Source organism: Sus scrofa, chromosome 14 (genome assembly GCF_000003025.6).
Source record: "Sus scrofa isolate TJ Tabasco breed Duroc chromosome 14, Sscrofa11.1, whole genome shotgun sequence".
Classification (NCBI taxonomy): domain Eukaryota; kingdom Metazoa; phylum Chordata; class Mammalia; order Artiodactyla; family Suidae; genus Sus; species Sus scrofa.
This window is the reverse complement of record NC_010456.5, coordinates 41,176,624-41,201,334: the sequence shown is the minus strand read 5'-3', so window position 1 is coordinate 41,201,334 and position 24,711 is coordinate 41,176,624. Positions and strand designations below refer to the sequence as shown.

The window sequence follows — 24,711 nt, the reverse complement described above, 5'->3', positions numbered from 1 at the left end:
CCAAGCAGTACAGCAACAAACTCTGTCACTGTGTGTCACAAAGGTGTGAATGAAACTATAGTGTAAACCTCTACAAGTGGGAAGGTTAAAGGTATGTGCATTTGTAATTTTGACAGATGTGGCTTGACTGATTTATCTATTCACATCTTCTTGGTCCATTTTTTCCATTTGTCTTTATTGATTTGTAGGAGCTCTTTGTATATGGTGGAATTAGACTTCTATCATATGAATTGCAGATGTCTTCCCCAAGTTGTCATTTGTCTTTATTTCTGCCATGGAGGTATTTTCATGAAGTGAAATTGTCAGTATTTCTTTTTATGGCCTTTGGATTTTGTGTCATACTTAGAATATCCTTTCTCATGCAGAGATTAAAAAAAAAAAAAAAACTTCCCCAGGGTTTCTTCTGATTTAATGGCTTAACTTAAAATATATATGATCTCCGATTGGTACTTTATCTGGTGTAAAGTGTGAGGTATGGATCCAAGTGTATTCAAATATCAGTGCAATACTGTTAACTATTGCAGCAATATAATGCATTTTAAAATACGGGAGTTCCCGTTGTGGCGTGGTGGTTGACGAATCCGACTGGGAACCATGGGGTTGCGGGTTCAGTCCCTGGCCTTGCTCAGTGGGTTGACGATCCGGCATTGCTGTGGGCTGTGGTGTGGGTTGTAGACGCGGCTCGGATCCTGTGTTGCTGTGGCTCTGGCATAGGCCGGTGGCTGCGGCTCCGGTTGGACCCCTAGCCTGGGAATCTCCACGTGGCCGCGGGAGCAGCCCAAGAAATAGCAAAAAGACAATAAATAAATAAATAAATAAATAAATAAAATTCTGATGGCTTCATTGAGATATTATTGACATACCATATATACAGTCCACCCATTTGAAGTGTACCATTCAGAGGTTGTTAGTATATTTACAGAATTTTGCAACCATCAGCACAGTTCATTTTATTTATTTATTTATTTATTGTCTTTTTGGTATTTATTGGGCCGCTCCCGCGGCATATGGAGGTTCCCAGGCTAGGGGTCGAATCGGAGCTGCAGCCGCCAGTCTACGCCAGAGCCACAGCAACGCGGGATCCAAGCCACGTCTGCAACCTACACCAGAGCTCATGGCAACGCCGGATCTTAACCCACTGAGCAAGGGCAGGGACCAAACCCGCAACCTCATGATTCCTAGTCGGATTTGTTAACCACTGCGCCACGACGGGAACTCCAGCACAGGTCATTTTAGAGTATTTTTATCACCTTAAGAAATCCCTGGGAGTTCCTGTTGTGGCAGAGCGGGAATGTATCCAACTAGTATCCATTAGGATGCCGGTTTGATCCCTGGGCTCACTCAGTGGGTCAGGGATCTGGCGTTGCCGTGAGCCATGGCGTAGGTGGCAGCTGCAGCTCGGATCTTGTGTTTCTGTGGCTGTGGCGTAGGCTGGCAGCTGAAGCTCTGATTCAACCCCTAGCCTGGGAACTTCCATATGCCGTGGGTGCAGCCCTAAAAAGAAAAAAAAAAAGAAAGAAAGAAACCCCTTCCCCATCAGCAGTCACTCCCTCGCCCTTTCTCTATAGATTCCCCTGTTCTGGATTTCTGTAAGGAACTCATTTAGTCTGTGGCCTTTTGTGACTGGCCTCTTTCCTTTTGCATAGTTTTCAAAATGCATCCATGTTGTAGTGTGTATATAATACTTTTTTTTTTTTCTTTTTAGGGGCGCACCGGGAGCATAGGGAATTTCCCAGGCAAGGAGTCAAACCAGAGCTGCCACAGCCAGCCTGGGGCACAGCCACAACAATGCCAAATCCTACTGCCTCTGAGACCTACACCACAGCTGATGGCAACGCCAGATCCTTAACCCGCTGAGCAAGGCCAGGGATCGAACCTGTGTCCTCATGGATACTAGTCAGATTCATTTCTGTGGAGCCACGATGGGAACTCCCTAATACATTTTAATATCTGGTGGTGCTTCTTGCTCCTTGCTTTCTCCACTCTCTTACACAGAATTTCTGGTTTTCTGTCTGGACTATGGAATCAACTTATCTAGGTTAAAAAAAAAAAAATCCTGTTTTGCTATTGCATGAGATTTATAATTTAGGAAAAGATGGCATTTTTACAGTGATGTCTTTCCCTCCAATAACATGATCTATACCTTTCTGTTTGTTCAGACTTTTGTGTCCCTTGGAATGTCTTAGTATTTCCCTTCATTTAGATCTTGCACGTTTTAGAAGTTTACTTCCTTTGGAAAGTTAACCTTTCTTGGCTAGTCTTTTCTTCCATAAAGAGAGGTTGTTTATATAAAGGCAGTTAACTCCTGCCACCTTACTGAACTCTTTTAATGTCTGTAATGCTTTTTCAATTTATTCTCTTAGGTTTTCCAGTTATACTATCAAATCATTTGCAAATGGTAATTTGACCTCCTTCTTTGCAAGTTTTATACCTTGATACCTCTGTTTTATTTAATAGTGTTGGCTACTGTCCCTGGAACAATGAAAAACAATAGTGGCGACATTCTTGCTTTGTCTGACTTTAACAAGAAGCTTCTAGGATTTCCTCATTACACAAAATGCTGGTTTAGGGGCAGATATTTCATCAGATTAAATAAGCGTCCATCTATTCTTGTTTTATTAAGAATTTAAAAAATCAGGAATGGAATTTGAACTTTACCAAATGACTTCTCAGTGTATGTGAAACTGGTATTTTTTCCCCTTTGATCTATTAATATGAATAATGATATAGAGTTCTTAATAGTGAACCATCCTTGCATTCCTGGTTAGTTCCCACTTGGTCATGATAAAGGCTTTGTTATACTGTGAGATTGGATTTTCTAATTTTTTTAGGTGTTTTGCCTCAATTTTATCAGTGAGAATAGTCTTTTTTTTTTTTTTTTAGTTTTCTTTTTTTGGGGAACAGTCTGTTGAGTTTTGCTAGCAGCGTTTACACTTGCTTCATAAAGACAATGGAGGCTTTCCTTCTTTGTGCTTAATATCACATTAAGTAGAAATGGACTGTTTTTTAAAGATTGATTGATCCTTCATGAAGCCGTCTGAGTTAGTGCATTCATGGAGCAGCTGGATAGATAGCTCTGAGGCATACTATTTCTTCTGTAATAATTGATCTAGCTGTTCCTTTTTTTTTTTTTTTTTTTGTCTTTTTGCCATTTCTTGGGCCGCTCCCGCGGCATATGGAGACTCCCAGGCTAGGGGTCGAATCAGAGCTGTAGCCGCTGGCCTACGCCAGGGCCACAGCAACTTGGGATCCCAGCTGAGGCTGCAACCTACACCACAGCTCACAGCAACTCCAGATCCTTAACCCACTGAGCAAGGCCAAGGATGGAACCCGCAACCTCATGGTTCCTAGTCGGATTCTTTAACCACTGAGCCACGACGGGAACTCCATGATCTAGTTGTTCTTGAATGCATTTGGTAAATTATGTTTCTCTAGAAAAGCATCCATTTTATCTAGGTCTTCAAATATATTTGCATACGTTGCACAAAATAATTTAAATTCTTTTAAATAATTATCTCACCCTTGTTTCTTACATTGTATATATTGTGCTCCCCTCCCCATTTTTAAAATTAGGTTAGTTAGCTAATGAGGTTATCTATTCCCCCTCTCCCACAGAACCATTTTTAGGAGATCCATTTATTAGTAATTACCCTTTTCTGGTTTCTAGTTCATTAATTTATGCATTTGTCTTGATTAAAATCTTCCTCCTGCTTTCCTTTTTAAAATCTCCCTGGTGGCTCAGCAGGTTAAGGAGCCGGCATTGTCACTGCTGTGGCCTGGGCTGCTGCTGTGACACAGGTTCAATGCCTAGCCCAAGAACCTGTACGCCGTGGGCGTAGCCAAAACAAATTTCTTGAGAAACTTAAATCTTCACAGTGCTAAGCAAGAAAAAAAGAAAAATTAAGGCTCTGAATCCTCTGAGCACTGCTTTGGCTATATCCTATAGGTTTTAATATATAGTATTTTTATTATCAGTATTTTCTAGATAGTTTATAATTTGGGCTTTGATTTCAGTATCATTTGAGTTCCATCTATCCACCCAGGTAGTAGGTGCTTTTGCGTTTTGTTAGTTATAGTTCTCTTGCCTCATAATCAGAGAATATGGTCTATGATTTCTACTTTTTTGGACTTCAGTGAAGTCCTCTCTTTGTGCTATAATCGATGGTCATTTTGCAAGTTTTGTGACTTTTAATGGGGATTTGAAAAGTTGTGGCTTTGTTTTCATGATTCAGAGTTTGGTGTTTTCCAGCTGTATTTACCTCACTGATCACATTAGTTAGATCTTGTGTATCCTTACTTACCTGTCATGGATAGAGAAATGAATCAGATGCCTACCACTAACGTGTGTCAGTCTATTTCTTCTTGTAGTACCTAAAGCTTTGGCCTTAGGAATGGTGATGCAATAATGTTATTTAATGCACAGATATTAATACCTTAAATCTTAATAGTGAATTGCATCCTTCTTTGCTGTATTTAATTCTTTTTGGCCTGGATTTGGTTTTATCTACTAAGATGGTAACTGCCTATTAAGATGCTTTTGTAACTCGTGTTTTTCTTGAAACCTTTGCCAATCCTTTTATTTCAACCTTCTGAATTACTTTGTTTAAATGTGACTCATAGAACATAGAGTTGAATTAAGCTTTGTGATCCAATCTAAATGCCTTTTAAAAATTTTTAATAGGAGAGTTTAGCCCATTTACATTTACTGATATAACGATGTCAGGTCTTAGTTCAGTCATGCTGTGCTTTCTCTTAATGGCTTTGAAACGTCTTTCCCTGTGTGATCTACGGTCTCTGTTTTGTGTACCAACTAATCATAGGGAAGGCTGGTATCCTTGATCTAGTGGTGTCATGTTAAATAATCCCCTAATTCTCTGTTTCTTGGGAACAGCATCAATTCCATCGACCCTAAGAGGAACATAATCATGAACTTAGCATATTTTATTTTTCTCTTTACAACAGTTTCTCAGAGTTCACTTCATCCTTTTAAAGCTCTGTGACCTGACATCAGCTTTAAATATCTTTTGATTCCAGCTCTTAAAAAGGAGGACACTATGTACTTAGACTCCTGTCCCCCTCTTTCCCCACGCCCGCTCTTCTTAGTGAGATACCATTACCTATTCGTACGGCTTGTGAGGTTAGCGTCCGGTCGCATCACCAGTCATTTCCATCTGAGATAAACAGGGTCTGGGCTCACCACCAGTCCTTTTGCCTTGTTCTTCCATCATCTGAAGTTGCCCTCAGTTTGTGTCTCCTGTAAACAACACTCCTGGAATTCCCACACATTCAGAAGGGTCTGTCTGTTGACTTTTCGACTTGAATGAGCAAAAAAGAAATAATCCCTGGGTCACTCTGTTTCCTTGAGGAGTTCTTGTAGACGTTGTTCTAGTCTAATGTTGAATGTTGCCATGGAGAAGTGAAAGCCTGATTCTTCCTTCTTTATATTTCATTTTGATCTTTCCACGTCACTCATGTCGTTACTTTAGCAGCCTGTGTCTTGGAGTTGTCCGTTCAGACTGGTTTTCCTGGAACAGTCTGTGCCTTTCGACAGGCAGATCCATGGCTTCTGTTCCATTTCCTTCTTTTGGGGACTCTAGCTAAGCGCAGATTGGCCGTCTTCTGCCCATCTGCCCTGTGTCCCCTCTTCTGATTATGCCTGACTCCTCATTTCCTTTCATTTTGCTCACTTGTCGTCCTGTTTTCTGTGACGCTGCCTCCCCCGCCCCTGCCCCCATGCTCGTTCCCTTTCTCCTAAGTTTTTCTTCCCCTACTCTTTGCATTTGTTGCTTTATAGAGACAGTTGCTTATAACATTGTTTCCTTCACAATGAAATATTGGGCCATAATCCTCACCTCTTCGGGGGCCACGTTTTTCTGACGGAAAGTGGATTTTGCCAACCGTTCCTTATGTTTTGCCTTTTACTTTTCTGATATATTTTGATTAGGTCCTGTGCTGGTTCAATTTTGATTAACTTGCCTCTGGAGGCTATTTCCAGAAAGACAAGGGGGTTCGAAGATGTTACACTGACATCCTCAGAACTGAAGGTCCTCTGATGGTGTTCGTTCAGAGATAGGGGTTTAGAGAAATATTTGTCTGCCTCATCAAAAACGGAACAATGACAGATCATCTGGCATAGCTTTCGGTTTCAAGGAAAAACATTTTCCAGGCACAGCCCCCTTCCCTCCTTTTCCATGGCCTCCAGGGAGAGCACATTCTCTTTTATAAAATTAGCTACTTCACTGAATAGATTGTCCATGGAAAAATTCAAGAAGCATGAGAATTTACAGTGAAAAATAACTCTCCTTCCCAGTTTCTTAAAACACCCTCCTGAAACATGCGTGCGTGTAGCAGGGGCAGTAAAGCACCTTTTCTGTGAACATTCGCACCCTGACACGCGTCTCAGCTCCTGGCCTCCCCCTACCCCACCCCGCCCGATACATCTTGGAGATGATTCCCCCCCACCGCCCTCGTTGTATTCCACTGTACAGAGGAACACAGTGTTTTTAACCATCTCCCCGCTGGAGGACATTTAGGTTGTTTCTAGTCTCTTGCTATTCCGAACAGTGCTGCCGTGAACATCATCTTTGTTACCTGTGTGAATATCTGTGCAAAAAGACTCTTCCAGGGTGGGATTGCTGGCTCAAACAAACTGCATTTTAGCCTCTGATTGCTACCATCCAGGTGCAGGATTTCCTGTCTTGCCCTATGGGCACCATGTCCTGGGCTGGTCCTTCTTTCCAAGGCTGGAACTAGAGAATGTGGGCTTCCACTGCCCACTCAGACCCTTGGCATCTATGCACTTACTGGAAAAGACACCGACTCTGTAATTGAAGAGCACAGGAAAGAGAGAGGCAGGAAGGGAGATAAGCAAATTGAATTGGGCGCCTTGCGGCCCCGGTCAAGGCCTAGACAAGGCTCCTGGGCATTCAAGCCCAGGCTGACCCTCCTGTCCCTGTGGCCCCCAGGCAGCACTGACTGAGACAGGAAGGGCTGGCCTTGAGCTGCATGACCAGACCTCAGGCTGCACTGTGTTTCTCACCAAAGGAGAAGGGTCTTGACTGGGGAACGTGTAGCATGACCTTGGATGAGTCAATCAGCCTCTTGGGGTGTGTGTTCTCCCTTCTGTAAAGTGAGGGGTCAGATCAGATGGACTTAAGAAGCCATAAGCTCTGGCAATATGTGATAATGTCAAAAACCCAGTGGCAGAGGGGTTCCCAGCATAGCTCAGTGGTAACATACCCAGCTAGTATCCATGACGATGTGGGTTTGATCCCTGGCCTTGCTCAGTGGGTTAAGGATCCAGTGTTGCCATGAGCTGTGGTGTAGGTCACAGATGCGGCTTGGATCTGGTGTTGCTGTGGTGTAGGCTGGCAGCTGTAGCGCCCATTTGATCCGTAGCCTGGCAACTTCCATATGCCTCAGGTGTGGCCCTAAAAAGACCAAAAAAAAAAAAAGGGAGAAGATGTGGCCCAGCCTGAGCCCCTCCTCCCTCTTCTTCCTGTGAAATGGGATCAGAGTGGCCTGGCTGCATGAGGATGGGCTGCCACGAGCACCGAGAACATGGCCCCAACGAACCTGAGGCCTGAGTCTGCAGTTCACCCCTCTGGGACCTGAGGTCAGTGAGGCGGAGGAGCCGGGGTGGCTGGCAGTTGTAGCCTATTCCAGGTGACCCAAGAAAGTGACCTGGAGAGAAAGGAAAAGATGTAGGGGGGAGGAAAAGTCCACTCCCCCTTCCCCACCTCAGGCCATAAAATCCTGGGCTACTCCCAGCAGGGTCCAGTCCCTGGGTCCCAAACGGGACCCGCCCACTCCTGGGACAGAAGCCTGGCTTTCTCAGCTGGTCAGGATGGTGCCCCTGATAAGTATTTGTCTTTCTCATTAGGGTTCAGACACACAAACTTTGAGTCAGGCACACGGCTGAAAGTACGGGCCAGGCAGAAGGCCCGGGGGAGGCACTGTGGGAGCCAGGGGTGCATGTACTCAGGGACCTGTCCTCTGGGGAGGGGGGCGCTGAGGCAGCCACCCCAGGAGATCAGTGTAAGGCTCCACCCTCACCTGGCCAGAGCCTGGGTGAGGGAAGCAGCCCCGCTGTGCCTCAGGCTAGTCCCCTGAGGGTGAGGGTGGCGGGACGGCCCTGCTCTACCCACCGTGCACAGGGCACAGGCTTTGCCACCAAGATGGCCTGGCTGTGCCCTGAATGGGCTGAGTGTTCTGTCTTGGCCGCATGAGTGACTGGCCTTCTCTGGGCCTTAGTTTTCTCTGCTGTGATGTGCGAATAAGAACAAGACAGAACCCCCAGGGCCTGGCAGCAGACTCAAACCCTTTACCTAGGAGTCCCGTTGTGCCTCAGCGTGTTAAGGACCCTACATAGTCTCTGAAAATGTGGGTTCCATCCCTGGCCTCGCTCAGTGGGTTAAGGATCTGGCATTGCCGTGGGCTGTGGTGCAGGTCGCAGACGCAGCTCAGATCTGGTGTTGCTGTGGCTCTGGTGCAGGCCAGCAGCTGCAGCTCTGATGGACCCCTGGCCTGGGACCCTCCTCGTGCCGCAGGTGCAGCCCTGAAAAAACAAACAAAAACCTTTATCTGCTTCCATCTCTCTCAGAGGGTAGGACCCCTCTACCCGCACCTACACCACAAAGGGATAGGAAGTTCTCCAGCCTGTCTCTCTCGTCTTCACAGAGGAAGCTTCGAAGGGCTTGCAAACCCAAGAGGAGGAGGGAGCAGGTCTCCCCCCAACTCCCGCTCCTCCCCACCTGACACCCCGAACCCCAAAGCTGGCTCCACTGCCCCCACGAGCATTCTTGCAGGTGCAGCTGCTTCCACTGACACTAATAAAATACGGAAGAAACAAAGCAATTTAAAATTCCAATAAAATTAAAAACTCACCACTGGCTGCACAGCAGATTCAATTATGTAGCAGTTGCCGAGTGCAGCCTGGGGGATGGAGGGACAGTCTGGGGCCTCCCCCACCAAGCCCAAGGGAGGACAGCAACATGGAAGTGACGGCTGGGACAGGGCCGGATAGAGTTAGCCCCCTTTTATGACGGAACAAATAAAAACAAGCTCTTAGCAAACCGGGATGGCAGGTACTTTCCTTCTATCACAGAGGATCCACCGCATTCCACTGAAAACCAACCCCCAGAATGATAAAATCAGAGGGGGACAAAGACCCAAATCACTGCCTTTCCACACTGTACAGAGGTCCTGGCTGGCTCAGGAAGACAGGGAGAATTAATACGTTTTAAGGATTAGAAATAAAACTGCATAGAAACGGCAAGAGAAGAACTCAGCAAGATTTGCTGATAGAACATCAGCAAACACAATTCCACTCCCCTATAGCCACAGTGGGCCAACTTTTCCTGTAAAGCACCGCTATTTTCGGCCTTGCAGACCCTACAGGTTCTGTTGCAACTACTCAGCTCTTGCGGCCTTGTAGCTTGAAAACTGCCACAGACACGCGGAAATGAGTATGCGTGGCTAGGTTCCAATAAAACTTTATTTACAAAAACAGGCCGCAGGCTCTATACCCTTAACAGAGAGTTGGAAAATACATTTTACACAAAGATACTGATAAAAAAAAGAATTTTTTTTTTTTGGAAAGTCTCACCTGTATAGTAACAGGTATACAATTCACCTCTTCAAACTGTACCAATGACTACTTACTAGCATCAATTCAGAGTTGTGCAACCATCATCAATACCAAATTCCGAACCATTTGCTCATGACCCCCAAAAGAAACCCAGTACCCCATAGCAGTCACTCCCCACCTACCCCTCAGCCCCCTCACAGCCCTAGACAAACTATTAAGCTACTTTCTGTCTCTCTGGATTTACCTATTTTGAACATTTCATATAAATGGAATCAGAATATGTGGCCTTCTGTGTCTGGCATGTTTACGTAGTATGTTTTCAAGGTTCATCTACGTTATAGCAGGTGTCAGTAATTCAATCTTATTATTGCCGCGTGACATTCCATTGTATGGATATGCCGTGTTTTGTTTATCCAGGTATAGCTGGTGGATGTTTGTGTGGTTTCCACATTTTTGGAAATTATGAATCATGCTGCTCTGAACATTTGTGTACACGTTTCTGCATGTTGGAGTTCCCGTCGTGGCTCAGTGGTTAAGGAATCCGACTAGGAACCATGAGGTTGAGGGTTTGATCCCTGGCCTTGCTCAGTGGGTTAAGCATTTGGCGTTGCCATGAGCTGTGGTGTAGGTCGCAGATGCGGCTCGGGTCCCACATTGCTGTGGCTCTGGTGTAGGCCAGCAGCTACAGCTCTGATTGGACCCGAGCCTGGAAGCCTCCATATGCCCCGAGTGCAGCCCTAGAAAGACAAAAAGACAAAAAAAAAAAAAAAAAGAAAGAAAAGTTTCTGTGTGGATACAGGTTTTCCCTTCTCTTGCAGTATATACTGGGGAGTGGAAGTGATGGGTCACATCATAATTCTATGCTTACTTTTTAGAGGAACTGCCAAACTGGTTCCCAAAGCAGTTGTGCCATCCGACACTTCCATCAGCGGGGTCTGAGGGTTCCAATTTCTCCACATCTCACAACCCTTGTTAGCATCAGTCTTTTTGAGTCCAGCCATTCTAGTGCAGATGACATGGTATCTCACTGTGACTGTGATGTGCATCTCCCTAACGGCTAAGGATGGTGAGCATCGTTGTTATGTGCTTAGAGGCCTTTGTATATCTTCTCTGAAGAAATGTCTGTTCTGCTCTTTTGGCCATTTTTTAAAAATTGGCTTATCTTTTTATTAAGTTGTAACAACATTATATTTTCTAGATACAAATCCCTTTTCGGATTCATGGTTCACAAATATTTTCTCCCATTCTAGGGTTGCTTTTTCCACTTTCCTCTTGATGTCTTTTGAAGTAGAAAAGGTTTTAATTTTGGTGTTCCCACTGTGGCACAGTCAATTAAGAATCCAACTGCAAGGGAGTTCCCGTCATGGCACAGTGGTTAACGAATCCGACTAGGAACCATGAGGTTGCGGGTTCGGTCCCTGCCCTTGCTCAGTGGGTTAACGATCCGGCGTTGCCGTGAGCTGTGGTGTAGGTTGCAGACGCAGCTCGGATCCTGCGTTGCTGTGGCCCTGGCGTAGGCCGGTGGCTACAGCTCCAATTCGACCCCTAGCCTGGGAACCTCCATATGCCGCGGGAGCGGCCCAAGAAATAGCAACAACAACAACAACAAAAGACAAAAAAAGACAAAAGACAAAAAAAAAAAAAAAAAAAAAAAATCCAACTGCAGCAGCTCAGGTCGTTGTGGAGGTGTGGGTTTGATCCCTGACCCAGCACAGTAAGTTAAAGCATCTGGCGTTGCCATAGCTGTGGCTCGGACTTAGTCCCTGGCCTGGGAACGTCCACATGCCACAGGTGTGGCCGTTAAAAAAAAAGGTTTTAATTTTAATGAAGGGAACATTTGTTACTTGTGCTTTTGGTTTTGTATCTAAAAAGGCTTTTGCTTAACCCTACATTGCAAAAATTTCTGTGTTTCTAAGAGTTTTCTAGTTGTAGCTCCTACACTCAGATCTGTGATTCATTTTGAGGGTTTTTTTTTTTTTTTTTTTTGGCTATGCCAAAACCAGAAATGTGATTGTCCAAATTTGTCTTTTTTCAAGTTATTTTGGGTCTTCCGAGTCCCCTGATTTTTAGCATCAGCTGTCAATTTCTGCAAACAAGCCATCTGGGATTTTGGTAGGGATGGTGCTGGCTCTGCAGACTAGTTTAGGGAATATTACCATCTTGATCTTTTTTGTTTGTTTGTTTTGTCTTTTTGCTATTTCTTTGGGCCGCTCCCGCGGCATATGGAGGTTCCCAGGCTAGGGGTCCAATCGGAGCTGTAGCCGCTGGCCTATGCCAGAGCCACAGCAACGCAGGATCCAAGCCGCGTCTGCAACCTACACCATAGCTCACGGCAACGCCGGATCATTAACCCACTGAGCAAGGGCAGGGACCGAACCCCCAACCTCATGGTTCCTAGTCGGATTTGTTAACCACTGCACCATGACAGGAACTCCCATCTTGATCTTAAGTCTTCCAATCCAGGAATGTGTGACATCTTCCCATTTATTTAAATCTTTTTTAATTTCTTTCAAAAAAAAAATTTCAGATTATAACTTTTGCTTTTTTGTTAAATTTAATTCTAAGGTTTTTTTTTTTTCCCCCAATGCTCTTGTATATGGAAGCATTTTCTTAATTTCATTTGGGATTTTTCATTGTGAATGTATAGAAATACAATTGATTTCTCTATATTGACCTTCATATCCTGCACACTTGCTGACTTGTTTATTCTAATGTTTTTTTTTTTTTTAGTAGATTTTTCATTGGATTTTCTCTGTGCAAGATTATGTCATCTATGAATAGAGATAGTTTTACTTCTTGCTTTTTAATGTGAATGACTTACCTCTGCGGGTGTAGCATGTCCCTGAATATCTGGGCATACGTGGCTCCCACGTGTGACCCTAGGCATCTGAGCGTGTGTGTGTGAGCTTGGACACGTGTGCACACACGCTCAGAGAATGAGAGGAAGGTCCTTTGTGTGGTGCCCAGTGATGACCCCTACCCTGCAGTGCCTGGTCTGGCCCGGAAAGAACTAGAAGGCAGGCAGCCAGCCTTGTCTGAGCACCACTGTGTACCAAGCCTTCTGACACATATCCTCTCATTTCATCTTCACTTGGGAGAAACAGGGAGCTGGGGTCACTCCCTTAAGGTCCCCCAGCTGGGAACTGGGGCACCTGGATTCACACCTGGGTCTGACCTCCAAGGCCCTGGGGCTGCCAGCCGGGCAGTGGACTGAGGCTGGAAGCAGGTCGGGGGGCTGGCAACCGCGCTGCCCCTTCCCCCCTCCCTCCCAGCAGAGGCCAGAGAACAGCTGCGATGCCCTGGCCCTGCTGCCTTCCCCTGCCCCCTTCCTGGGCGTCCTCATTAGGGATTCTGCCGGTACCACCAGCTAATTAGTGTCACGTTAATTGAGCATTCAGAAGGCTGCCACCTCCAAGGGCAGAATGTCAGCAGCAAAGGGGAATGCAGATGTGGGCTGCTCCTCCCTGTGGGCCAGGCGAGGTCCTATGCCCAGGGGCCCCCTCCTGTCCTGGACCCCCCCCTCCCTGGCCTCCATTTCAGCACAGATACTGTTAGGGAGGAGGCAGAAGGCAAAATCTACGACAGCATGAGAAAGAAGTGGCATTCACAAAGCACCTACTGTGTTCAGATGCCTGGCACACCTTTAAGTCTCCCACCCCTGCCCTGGGAAAGCCCCATTTTACAGTCAGAAAGTCTGAGGCCCACTGAGGGAACAACTCTGGGGAGGGGGCAGGCAATGCAGTGGTCAGTAGGAAGCTGTTGGCTGGACAGGGGCTGGCGTCTGTCCGGTAGCTGACTGGGCTCCCACAGAGAAGCCTGGAGCTTGGGCCACCCCTTCCCACCTCCACCTGCCCCCTGAGCAGGTACCACGCCCCTGCCAGTGCAGAGCATCACACTGACCTGAGCAGCCCCTGACGTGCCCACCCCTTCAGCCCCTTGCAGATGAGAAACTGAGGCTCACGGTTCAGGGGCTGCCCAAGGTCACCCACAGCAAGTGGCCAAGCTGGACGGCCTCCAGCCGGAGCCCGAGCTGATCACCCCTCCATGGTCTCCGCGGCAGAACCCTCCCCTGCCTGGGCCCCCCTCCAGCATCCAGGAGGCAGGGGGCTGCCGAGGCCCACTCTTGTGTCTCCCTGTAGCAACATTAAATCCCACTCAAAGGGCTGCTTTTAATTGGCTTAATATACTCGTTAAGAACTGCGTCTATTTAACACACCTGTAAAAGGTCCATAACATTAACTTAATGGCAGCAACGCTCGCCCGCACTGCCAGCCAGCCAGGCAGCCTTTTAAATTTCCCAACGAGGTTCTCACAGGGGCCACCGCAGGCAGGCAGGGGGCAAGAGCGGGGGTGGCCCTGCTCACTGGGGGCCACCTTTGTGTCTGCACACGGGATCCAGGGTCTGCCCGCAAAGGCCCCCAATCCACCCAGGAAACAAGTCAACAGTGACAGCAGGGGAGTGCTGGGGGGCAGGCAAGGAAGGCTGCCTGGGGCGGGGGGATGCACCTTGGCTTTGACCAGGAGGCTCAGAGCCGGCAGACCATGGGGTGTAAGCAGCACCTCTTCATCCTCCTGGTGTGCAATTCAGGCGCCTGCTGTGCATCAGGAGCTGCATGGACACTTCTATCCCATCCCAGATTCACCCCTCCTGATCGGGTACTGGGTGGCGTGGGGGTGGGGAGACCCGGAGATGGAGCACTTCTTCCCGGGGTGTGGGGCAGGGGAGAGAGAGACACAGAGCAGAAGAGCAGGGGGTCCAGGCCATCAGCACCGACCTGAAAGACCAGTCTAGCCACAGCATCCGTGGCGCCCAGAGGTGGAGGGCAGCGGCCCAGAGGACATGCCCGGGGCTTAAATCCTGGCTCAGGGATCCTTTCTCTGCCACCAGAGGTCTCACACTGGTGGCCCACAAGCCACAACCTGCCCACGGTGTGTGGTTTGTCCTGCTGGGGTCTGAACACTGTTTGAAAAGAGAGCCCATCTGGGTGGAGCATGCCTTGTCCACCTCAGTCCTTGCCCTGCCTGGGCCTCTGTGCACCAGCAGTCAGCAAAAGCAGGCGGGGATTTGTGTTTGCAACCCCGACTTGATACTCTGGTTCCCTGAATATCCAACCTCTTCTGAAACGCAGGGCCCACCTTCAGAGGCCACCATGGGACTGGAGAAGGGCGAGGCCCTGGGTGACTGGGGCAGTGCCAGGCCCAGAGGCAGCACCCCACAGATGGGGACCATCAGCAGGAGAGGAGGCCCGGCGACACCATGCAGACATCCAGGGGTTTGTGGGGGTGCTGCAAGGGAGGTCAGGGCCAGGTGGCCCTGAGCAGCTCAGACTTCACACGAATGGGGGCTCATGGGAGGGTTTTGCTGAGAGAGGCAAGGCAGCAGAGACTGTAAGTGAATTCATCACCAACAACTGTGGCAGGCACAGGATCATCCCCATTTTACACAAGAGGAAACCAAGGTGCAGAGAGGGGCAGGGGCCTGCCTGGAGCCACATCATGTGTGGCAAAGCTGGGATCTGACCGTGACGCCTTCTCAAAAGGCACCAACCAGCCCCTGTGCTCTGCCCAGGAGCAGACGCTGCCCGATGACATGGGGAGCCAGGGAGCCTCAGGCTGCTCAAGGCCAAGGCAAGCAGAGGATGCTTTGAAGCAGGGCCGCGTGAGGCAGAGGCCAAGGGCAGGCTGGACCCTGGGAGGTATGGGCACCTGTGCCTGCCCTTCCCCAAATCCTGAAGGAGTACTCGGGCAAGGCTGGCCACCAGCAAATACCGAAAAGCACAGAGAAAAGAAAAAATGCCCCTTTCCCAGGCCAGCTGCTGTTGGCATCCGAGCTTTTTTCTTTAAAGTCTTTTTTTTTAAGGGCCACGCCCACGGCATATGAAAATTCCCGGGCCAGGGGTCCAATCAGAGCTGCAGCTGCCAGCCTACACCACAGTCACAGCAACGCCAGATCCAAGCTGAATCCATGACCTACACCACAGCTCTCAGCAAAGCTAGATCCTCAACCCACTGACCAGGGCCAGGGATCGAACCCACATCCTCTTGGATACGAGTCGGGTTTGTAATCCACTGAGCCACAACAGAACTCCTTTACCTTAGAGAAGGAGGGAGATGGGGGCGTGTGCAGCACAGCCCCCTTTGGAACCTCCTCTTTCCACACCCCTGCACTATACCCACTTCCCCAATCGTTAGAGCCTTCACAAAACTCCATGTGAGTGTCCAGCACGGCAGGTTTCTGCTGGGGGCCAGTTGGGTGCTCTATCTCCAGGGAACAGTCAGGTTGCTCCCAGGAAGGTTTCCTCCTAATGTCTTTCTTCCTCTTTTCCACCCAGTGGCTTGGGGGAGTGGGGGGTCCCATCAAAACCTACATCAGGTCACATCCCTTCTCTGCTCCCAGCCCTCCAATGTGGAGCAAAGCTGGGTGTCTCAATGGCACAGGCCAATTTGCACTGAACGTCCCCTGCCTCTCAGGACCATCTCCTAGGACCGTCCCCCACTGGCTCCACTGACCGACAGGCACCCGCCCACTCCCTTCAGCCTCTCCTGCCTCCACTGCCGAGATCTCTCTCTCATCAGACATCCAGGCGGCTCGCCCTCACCTCCTTCCACCCCCTGAAAAGCCACCTTGTCAGGAAAGCCTCCTGCGCTGATCCCCAACCAAACCAAGCGCCCCTCCATCCCGTCCCTCTCTACCCCCACCCCTGCTGTCCTGGTTACTCTGCTGCGTAACAAATTACCGCAAAGCTCAGTGGCCACCCACAGCCATCTCATATGCTCAGGACGTAGACAGGGCACCATGGGGTGGTATCTGCTCCATGATGTCACTGGGGAGGGGGCCTGCTGGTAGACCCAAGCTGGGGTCTTTGGAAGGCCCCCTCCCTCACTCACCAGGCAGCTGCCAGCTAAAAAAGCCACACGTAGCCTCTCCACACAGCCTGGGCTCCAGGAGTGGGCATCCTGAGAGAGACCCACTAGGGTCTCTAGGCGGAAGCCACACACCTTCAGGATGGAGCCAGGACAGTCACCAGCGCCACCTCTGCCGCATTCCGTTCAGTAGAATGGAGTTGCTGAGTTAGTTCAAGTAAAGGAAAGTTTGGCTCCTCTCTGTGTGGGAAGAGGGCCAGAGAGGTGTGGACACAATCTAACACTACATACCTGCTCCCTGCTTGTTCACAGGGCCCACTGTCCCCTGACATGTAATGTACTGTCACCCCCGGCTGGACGTCAGCTCCATGAGGGCAGGGACTTTGGTTTTCTCTGACTGCCCTCCACCACCAGGATGGCACCTGCGCACAGGTGGAGCTCAGAAAACATTGGGGGAGCAGGGCTGGTGGGGGGCAGGGCTTTTCTGGGGGCCGCAGGGCTGCCTCTGGCTTAGCTTCTCCCAGGACCAACTCTCCAAGTACTGTGAACAGGGGCTCCCAAGCTGAATGGGTCCTTCCGGCCACAGCGCCATCCCTCACTCAGCACATCATTCCTGAGCTCCTACTACATGTCCTGTGGGTGGTGGGGGCGCCAATGAATAAGCCGGGTCCGGGAGCCCAGTGTGGTGGGGAGAAGGATGAGCCCGGGCAGTCGGAATGAACCGGGCACTGAAGGAACCTCCGCTGGGGTCCCCTAGGCCAACTTGGGGAATCAGGGACCCAGGGGGCCCATGGGGTTCATAAGCCCATGAACACTGCTCCCCTGCCCCCCACTATTGCTTAGAAGCCTGCCCTGGCACGGCTTGCTTGGCTGGTTCCTTCCCGTAAGGCCTTTTTTGGGTCATTACATTTGCCAAAACGGTGCTGCGCAATTGCACTGAACACTGGTGGCTGGGCCCACCTCCAGGGTCTCCCCAAGACACCTCTGGAGCCTTCACCAAGTGAACATCAGGGGCCCAGCCTGGCTCAAGTGGCCAGAGACCATCCCCACACCGGCCCACAGCCACTGTACCCCAGTGGAAAAGGCGCCAGGGGTGGGTCTGAGGCACCTGGGGTGGCTCAGGAGAAAGGCGTTCAAGGAACAAGCTGTGAGGCAGAGCTTACAGGGGCACCGGGATGGGCCAGGTTTGAGACGCAACTCTTGGGGGGACCCTGGGTGACTCTGGGTCCACGCCCACCCAAAGGCAAGCACATGTCCAGAGAGGCCTGCCCAGGCCGCCAGTGGGCAAGTCTCTAGAAGGTGAGGGCAGGCATGAGAGCCGCCCAGCCATGTGGCTCCTGATGGGTCCCTTTCCGCCTCTCTGAGCCTCCAGGCTGCCTCCAAGGTCCCTCCTCTGGACACTCTGCCTCCTCATTCTGTGGAACAAGAAGGGGGCCCTCCTGAGTCTCCCAGCTTCAGCCTTGGGCACAGACAGGGTGACGATGATGTGGGAGGCACATAGGCTGGATCCAAACCCCAGCTCTGCCCCTGCCGGTTGTGCGTTCCTGGGAAACCCTGAGTCCCCATTTCCTCCTCTGGCAAGTGAGGGCCTGGATTAGGTCTCTATTGCCAGGCAGGAAGTTGCTCCAAAACTTAGTGGCCTAAAATAATCTTGGATGGTTTCCTGGATCAGGAGCTGCTTGGCCCGGTAGTTCCGCTCTGTGTCTCATGAGGCTGCAGGCAGATGTTGGCAGGGGCTGCAGTCATCTGAAGGCTCAACCGGGCTGGAGGACATGCTTCCGAGGAGGCTTCTGAGGCTGCTGGCAGGAGTCCACCTCCTTGTGGACCTCCCCACAGGCCGCTCCAGCGTCCTCACGGGCAGCTGCTTCCCCAGAGCCAGTGAGCCGAGAGAGAGTGAGGGGAGGAAGCAACAAAGCCTTTTGAGATGCAGCCCCGATGTCACACTCCTTCACTTCCACAGTATCTTATAGGTCACACAGGTCAGCCCCATTGGCGTGGGCACCATGAGGTCAGGATCACTGGGGTCAGGGACAGATCTCAGAAGTCACCTGCCAAATGCCACAACCTGTCTGCTCCCTTATCTATAAAATGGGACCACCTCCCACCTCTTGGAGCTGTCCAATGCTCCAGACAAGAGGCATTAGGGAAAACTCCAGGCACGGAGCCTTGCACAGATGAAGCGCTCGCCAAAGGACAGCCTCCGTGTCACAGGGCCATTGGCTCCAACAAACGCTGGAGGGACCAACCCACCCTGCTGACCAGCGGGGGGCTGGACCCTTCTTTCAATGAATGGGAACTAGTAACAGGCATTGCTCCTTTTTTCGTCTTCTTAAGGTTTTAAACACCTAATTTATTCCATCCATTAGATAGATTTTGTAGATTTAATCATTTTCACAGTTGGTGGCTCATTGGATACTCAAGATAAACTCCAAATGAAAGTATAATGGTGAGGACAAATGAGTTTTCACACCACAATGGCAGAAACTTGCTTGGGAAGAGAGTTTAAGGGGAACAAAAATACATACAGATATAATTTTTTTTCCCCCGGCAGCTGCTTTTGCTGACTATAGTAGGTTACCACAGTTAATTTCACCAGTTTTGTTCATCTGTAAAATTGCATAAAAGTGACATTTTTGTGCTCATTATAGCAACTGCTGATTTATGGCTGGTAAATGAAGAGCTGGTCCCTTTTTTGCGGGACTCTCCGAGCGGCGCTAAGTGCCCATGAAATTGCTTGTATAATGTAGTTTAAATCCAATCTCAGAGAAAGATTCCCCCGTTGGCCAAAGTGACATTTCCATTCTCCACACTGAGTTTATTTTAGGCCACTTAGGAGGGGGGCTGCCCCAGGCAGGGTCAGGATGGGGGTCCAGGGTCGGCTCCACCTGCCCTGCCCAAGTGAGGCCCAGGGATGGGGAGGCCCTGCCCTAGGGTACCTGGTGTTGACTGACGACCTCTTTGCTCTCTGCTGCCCTGCCCAGGCCAGAGCCCAGCCCCACACCTTGGGGCCCAGGCAGTGATCTTCCTAACAAGGAGGCCTGCCCTGCCCCACAGCTGCCAAGGCCCGGGGCTCCCAGCATACTACTAGTGACACCACGGTCAGACAGTTATCTTGGTGGGGTCCTTGCCTGTGCACTGGAGGCTGTTTAGCAGCATCCCTGACCCGTGCACCCTAGATGCCAGTAGCACCCTCTCACCATGTTATGAGAAACTGAACCCTTCTCCAGACATTGCCTGTGTGCCTTGGGGGCAGAACCACTGAGAGCCACTGCCCCACAGGGAAAACGCCCTGCTCAGGCCCAGCACCCTCCTGAGCTGCTTATCATGGTCTCCCCTCCCCCCACGTGTCCACTCTGGGCTTCTCTCCTCCCTGGGTTCATAGCTCCCACCTGGGACAGGCTACCTCCCCTCTAGAGCTTTGCCCGTGTAAAATTTCTCCTCTCCTCCTTCCTCACCCTTGTCACCATCACCTTAGCAGGGATGCTCTTTCTTCCAGAATGCAGTCTCTGAAGCCCCCGGGGTTAAGGCTCCCCCACATCCCCATGCTGCCTGCACCTCCTCCATCTTAGCGCGCATTTTGCTCAGGCTGGCTGCGAGCCCACGAAGGGGGTCAGGGATGAGACACAGGAAAGGTGGGATGTGGTGTATAGCCTCCTCAGGAAGGTAGTGGGGGTCTATACTCTGTCCCAGCCACAGTGCCATGCCCACCCGAGCACAAACCTTGCCCCTTCCTCTCCTGGGAAGATGCTTGTGCCCGGGAGACAGGGAAAGGTCTTACCACACTTAAAGAGACCCACTTCTGCTATGGATCCACTGCAAGGATCGTTAAACCCTCACGGCCACTCTGGGAGGTAGTGTTAGCAGCAGCATAGCCCCATTTTACAGATGAGGAAACTGAGGCTCAGAGTGGTGAACACCCCCCTCCAAGTTTCCCTTGGGAGTCGCTACTGGGCCCCAGGAGTACCCACAGGGCGGGGAGGAAAGCAGACCCTGGGAGGAGATGGGCAGCCTTCAGGAGCAAAATCCCTCCTTCTCAGCTGCCTGTTGGTTGAAGGAGGAACTACAGGCATCAGGATGAAAACCAACAGCAGCAGCTTCTCCAGCTCCAGGCCTGGACTCTGTTCACTGAGCCATCATCATCCCATTTTACAGATGGGGAAAAAGAGCACCAGTGAAGGGGTGGGAGGAATGAACACTCACCAGGGTGGTCTTACAATGAAAGGCAGCGCCACGCAGGTGGCACAGAGAGTATGGAGCCCCTGAAACACCCGTGCTCTGCGCAGGGAGCGTGGCCAGAACAGTCTCTTTGGCAATCTGTTGGCCATTTTCCCCTGAATTGAACATTCTGGCCTCCCCTGTGTCCCAGCAGCTCTGCTCCTGGGCCTATTCCTAGCAGGACTCACTGAATCCATGCCCCAGGGGCCACAGCACTACTTGTATCAGCCCCAGGCCAGAAATGACCCAAATGGCATAGACAGCAGGAAGGACGAGCAAACTGCGATGTAGTCACAGTGAACACCACACAGCCATACGAAAGAATGGACTGCCCTGATGCCAGCCCAATGAATCTCAAAGAGCCTTAAGGGGTGGCGACCCAGCAGTGCCAATGAGCACATGCTGCAGGGTTCCAGCTCACCTGTGCCAGTACCAGGAGTCCCCGCTGCTTGGCATGGTTACTGACGGGGGCCCTCGGGGCACTGGCACCGGCCTCTCCCCTGACCTCAGTGTCCCCTGAGTGTGTACTGGTCCCGTTGCTGAAAGTACAGTGCGCTACCATGTGTGCCATTTCCTTTACGCCCTTGACACTTTGATCCAGAGCGTCAACTTTAGAAGTTTTAAAGTCTTAAAACCTTAGAAGGAGGGAGTGAAGGAGCGAGTGACCTAAGGAGAAAAGATGGAGGTGGGGCGGCTGGTGAGTCCTTCCTGGGAGCAGTGAGCAGTGTGGCTTCTGGGCACCCCTGTGTCGCCGGATCCACTCTCACTTGGGCTTCCTCCCATTCCTTGTCCCCGCAGGCGAGACAGTGGGCAGCTCCATGCATTCCTCCCGCTACCCGAGCCCGGCCGAGCTGGACGCCTACGCCGAGAAGGTGGCCAACAGCCCGCTCTCCATCAAGATCTTCCCCACCAACATCCGCGTGCCCCAGCACAAGCACCTCAGCCGCACCGTCAACGGCTATGACACCAGCGGCCAGCGCTACAGCCCCTACCCGCAGCACACGGCCGGCTACCAGGGCCTGCTGGCCATCGTCAAGGCCGCCGTCTCCTCCTCCGGCGCTGCTGCGCCTGCTGGGCCCGCCAAAAGCGTGCTCAAGAGCGCCGAGGGCAAGCGGACCAAGCTGTCGCCAGCCGCCGTGCAGGTGGGCATCGCGCCCTATCCAGCACCCAGCACTCTGGGGCCCCTGGCCTACCCCAAGCCGCCCGAGGTGCCCGCCCCGCCGCCCGGCCTGCCCGCGGCCGCCGCCACCGCCGCCTCTGTCATCCCCCTGCCCGGCCGCGGCCTGCCCCTGCCGCCCTCCAACCTGCCCTCCATCCACAGCATCCTCTACCAGCTCAACCAGCAGTGCCAGGCCCCGGGCGCCGCGCCTGCCGCCTGCCAGGCCGTGGCCGTTCCCCACCCCAGCCCGGCCAAGCATGGCCCCATGCCCAGCTTCCCCAGCATGGCCTACTCGGCCACCGCCGGCCTGCCCGACTGCCGCAAAGGCACCGAGCTGGGCCAGGGAAGCACACCGGCCTTGACGTTGGCTGGGGCCACCAAGCCTGCGGGGTACGCGGAGGGTGGCCTGGATTACCTGCTGTGGCCACAGAAGCCGCCCCCACCACCACCCCAGCCACTGAGGGCATACAGTGGTGGTGCAGTGGCCAGCAAGTCCCCTGAATCCTGTGCAGGACGGGTGTATGAGCGGGCTAGCGGGTCACCCCTTAACTGCGGCGTGGGGCTGCCCGCCAGCTTCACCGTGGGCCAGTACTTCGCCACCCCCTGGAACAGCGTGCTGGTGACCCCCACCAGCGACTGCTACAACCCAGCGGCGGCGGCAGTGGCGGTGACCGAGCTGGGGCCGGGGGCAGCCAGGGAGCTGGCGGGGCCCCCAGCGGAGACCCTCTCAGGCCTACCCAGCAAGAGCGTGTGCAACACGGCCGTGCTGAGCAGCTCCCTGCAGTCGCTGGAGTATCTCATCAACGACATCCGGCCGCCCTGCATCAAGGAGCAGATGCTCGGCAAGGGCTACGAGACGGTGGCTGTGCCCCGGCTGCTCGACCACCAGCACGCCCACATCCGCCTGCCCGTCTACAGATAAGGCCTGCCCGACAGATGCACAGACTGACGGGGCGCCAGGGGGGGAGGCAGGCTGCAGAACAGGGTGGGCGGCACGTAGGGGGGCCAGCCCTGCCCTGTGTCCGAGTGCCCGGGGATGCCCATAGGGAAGCCGGGCTGGCTGCTGCCATGTGGCCACCCGATGGGGAGTGGCAAGGTGACCTCACTCGCCAAGGTCCCTCCCCACCCAGGGTGGTCTGCCCCGGGATGCGGGGAGGGCCCAGGGCAGCCACTGACGTCCACATCTTCCTCCATCCAAGCTGGCAGAGCAGGGAGAGAGGAACCATTTAAACACAGGAATGGTGGTTCCTGGCTCTCCAGGAGAGGGGCTCCGGCTACAGTGGGATGCAGGAGGAAATGTGAATAGGCTGGTCTAGAGTCAGCGTAGGGACAAAGCAGCCCCCAGGGCTCAGCCAGTTTCTCCCCGACGCAAGCTCCCCAGCCTCCCAGAAAAAGAGCAGAGGGGACCTACAGGAAGTCACTGGGCCCACAGCGCCCCTCACTGCCCAGTCCTCTAATCCAATAGAGGCTCTGGACCACTGGTCCCCCTGCTCCTCCTTTCCTAGGCTCTCTTCTCCTCCCCACCATTCCTTCCCAACCCAGAATCCCATCGCCATCCTCCAAAACCTGGACTGCCACCTGCCCTCTTCCCTCCAGTACATCGTACAGGGCTGCTGGGCACAGTTGTGCAGGCTATGTACTGCACAAGGGCAACTCATCCAAGGAGACACCACTTGCATCCTAAACTTGTATATTTATTACAGCAATTTTCTGAATCTCGAGGAAGGGGCACCATTTACCTATTCGCACAAAGGCACCACAGGGGCTACAATGTCAGAGGGATCAGACCCTGCCTCCTTCAGGGGTTCTCCTAGCAAGGGGGCTACCTGCTGGTTTTAATCGGGAGAGCCAATGCAACTCCCTTCCTGCAAGCCGCCCTCCAAGGCCTGCCCCACACCATGAGGGGAAAGGCAGGCAGGGGCCCCCCCATTAGGTCCCCGAAGCCTGATTTTCCCCAAGTCCTGGCCCCTCTGGCACTCTGGAAGCGGTACTGTATCTCTCTCCAAGGCCTGTTCAAGCACTAAGTGCATTTACAAATCTCTGAGAATGTTTTTTTTTTATACTAAAATTGACCATTATATTCTACTGTGAGAAGTGCAGTCTGCACTATATTGTTTTAAAAACGAAGAGAAAGAAAAAAAAAAAAGGAAAACACAGATGGTGTCTCAGCTGTGGGATTGTTTTGTAGCTCTTGTTTTTGTTCCTTCTTCCTTCCTCCCCTTTAGGAGTAAAACTAGCTGTCCCCTCCCCTGCTAACTGGCTTGGCGCCCTCAGAAGCCTCCTGGCACCTCCTGCTCTGGGCCACTTTGTATGCGATGTTTCATTTACTCCTCCAGCTCTTTCTAAGTGGACATCATCATTTACCCTGTTGATGTGTCAGCCACTCAATCGGGCCAGCAATGGGTCCAGAGAGCAGCCAAGACAGAACTGAGGCCGGGCCCCTCTGGCTTGTTCCCTGAGTGGTACAGAGGTGATCTGGGGCTGGCAGCCCCCTGCATCACTAAATACCTTCCCAGCTCTTCCTCTGTGCCTGGCACACCAATGCCTCCCTGGAGGCAGCATGGCTAGGTTCAGGCCAAAGCAGCGGCCATCTGCCTGGCCACCCCCAGCAGACACCCGCCCTGTGCCCTGGTGCCTGGGGATGTCAGGAGATCACCCCTGCCTCAGGAGTCTCATCATTTATCAGGCACTTACTGTGTGCTGGGTATTCTATACACAGCATCTCACTGGAGCCTCACCACTGCTTGCAAGGGAGGGGGTGTCCTAGAGGAAGAAGCTGAGGCTCAGAAATGTGAAGCGACCTGCCTGAGGTCACACAGCAAGTCTGTGGAAAGTTGGGGTTCCAAACCCCACAGCAAGGACTCTCCCTCATGTCCTGTCCCCC

At 51.7% G+C, this 24,711-nt stretch overlaps 1 protein-coding gene across 3 annotated transcripts in view; it reads left to right on the top strand.

Annotated features, from left to right (window-relative positions):
- The window catches only part of FAM222A (family with sequence similarity 222 member A), a 56,529-nt gene extending 32,525 nt beyond the window's left edge, over positions 1-24,004 (top strand). For all 3 annotated transcript variants that reach the window (XM_021072447.1, XM_001929174.7, XM_013982962.2), the window contains one exon: positions 21,467-24,004. In XM_021072447.1, coding sequence (XP_020928106.1) covers positions 21,467-22,749 — 1,283 coding nt within the window. In that variant the 3' untranslated portion in view covers positions 22,750-24,004. The remainder of the gene's footprint in view (positions 1-21,466) is intronic.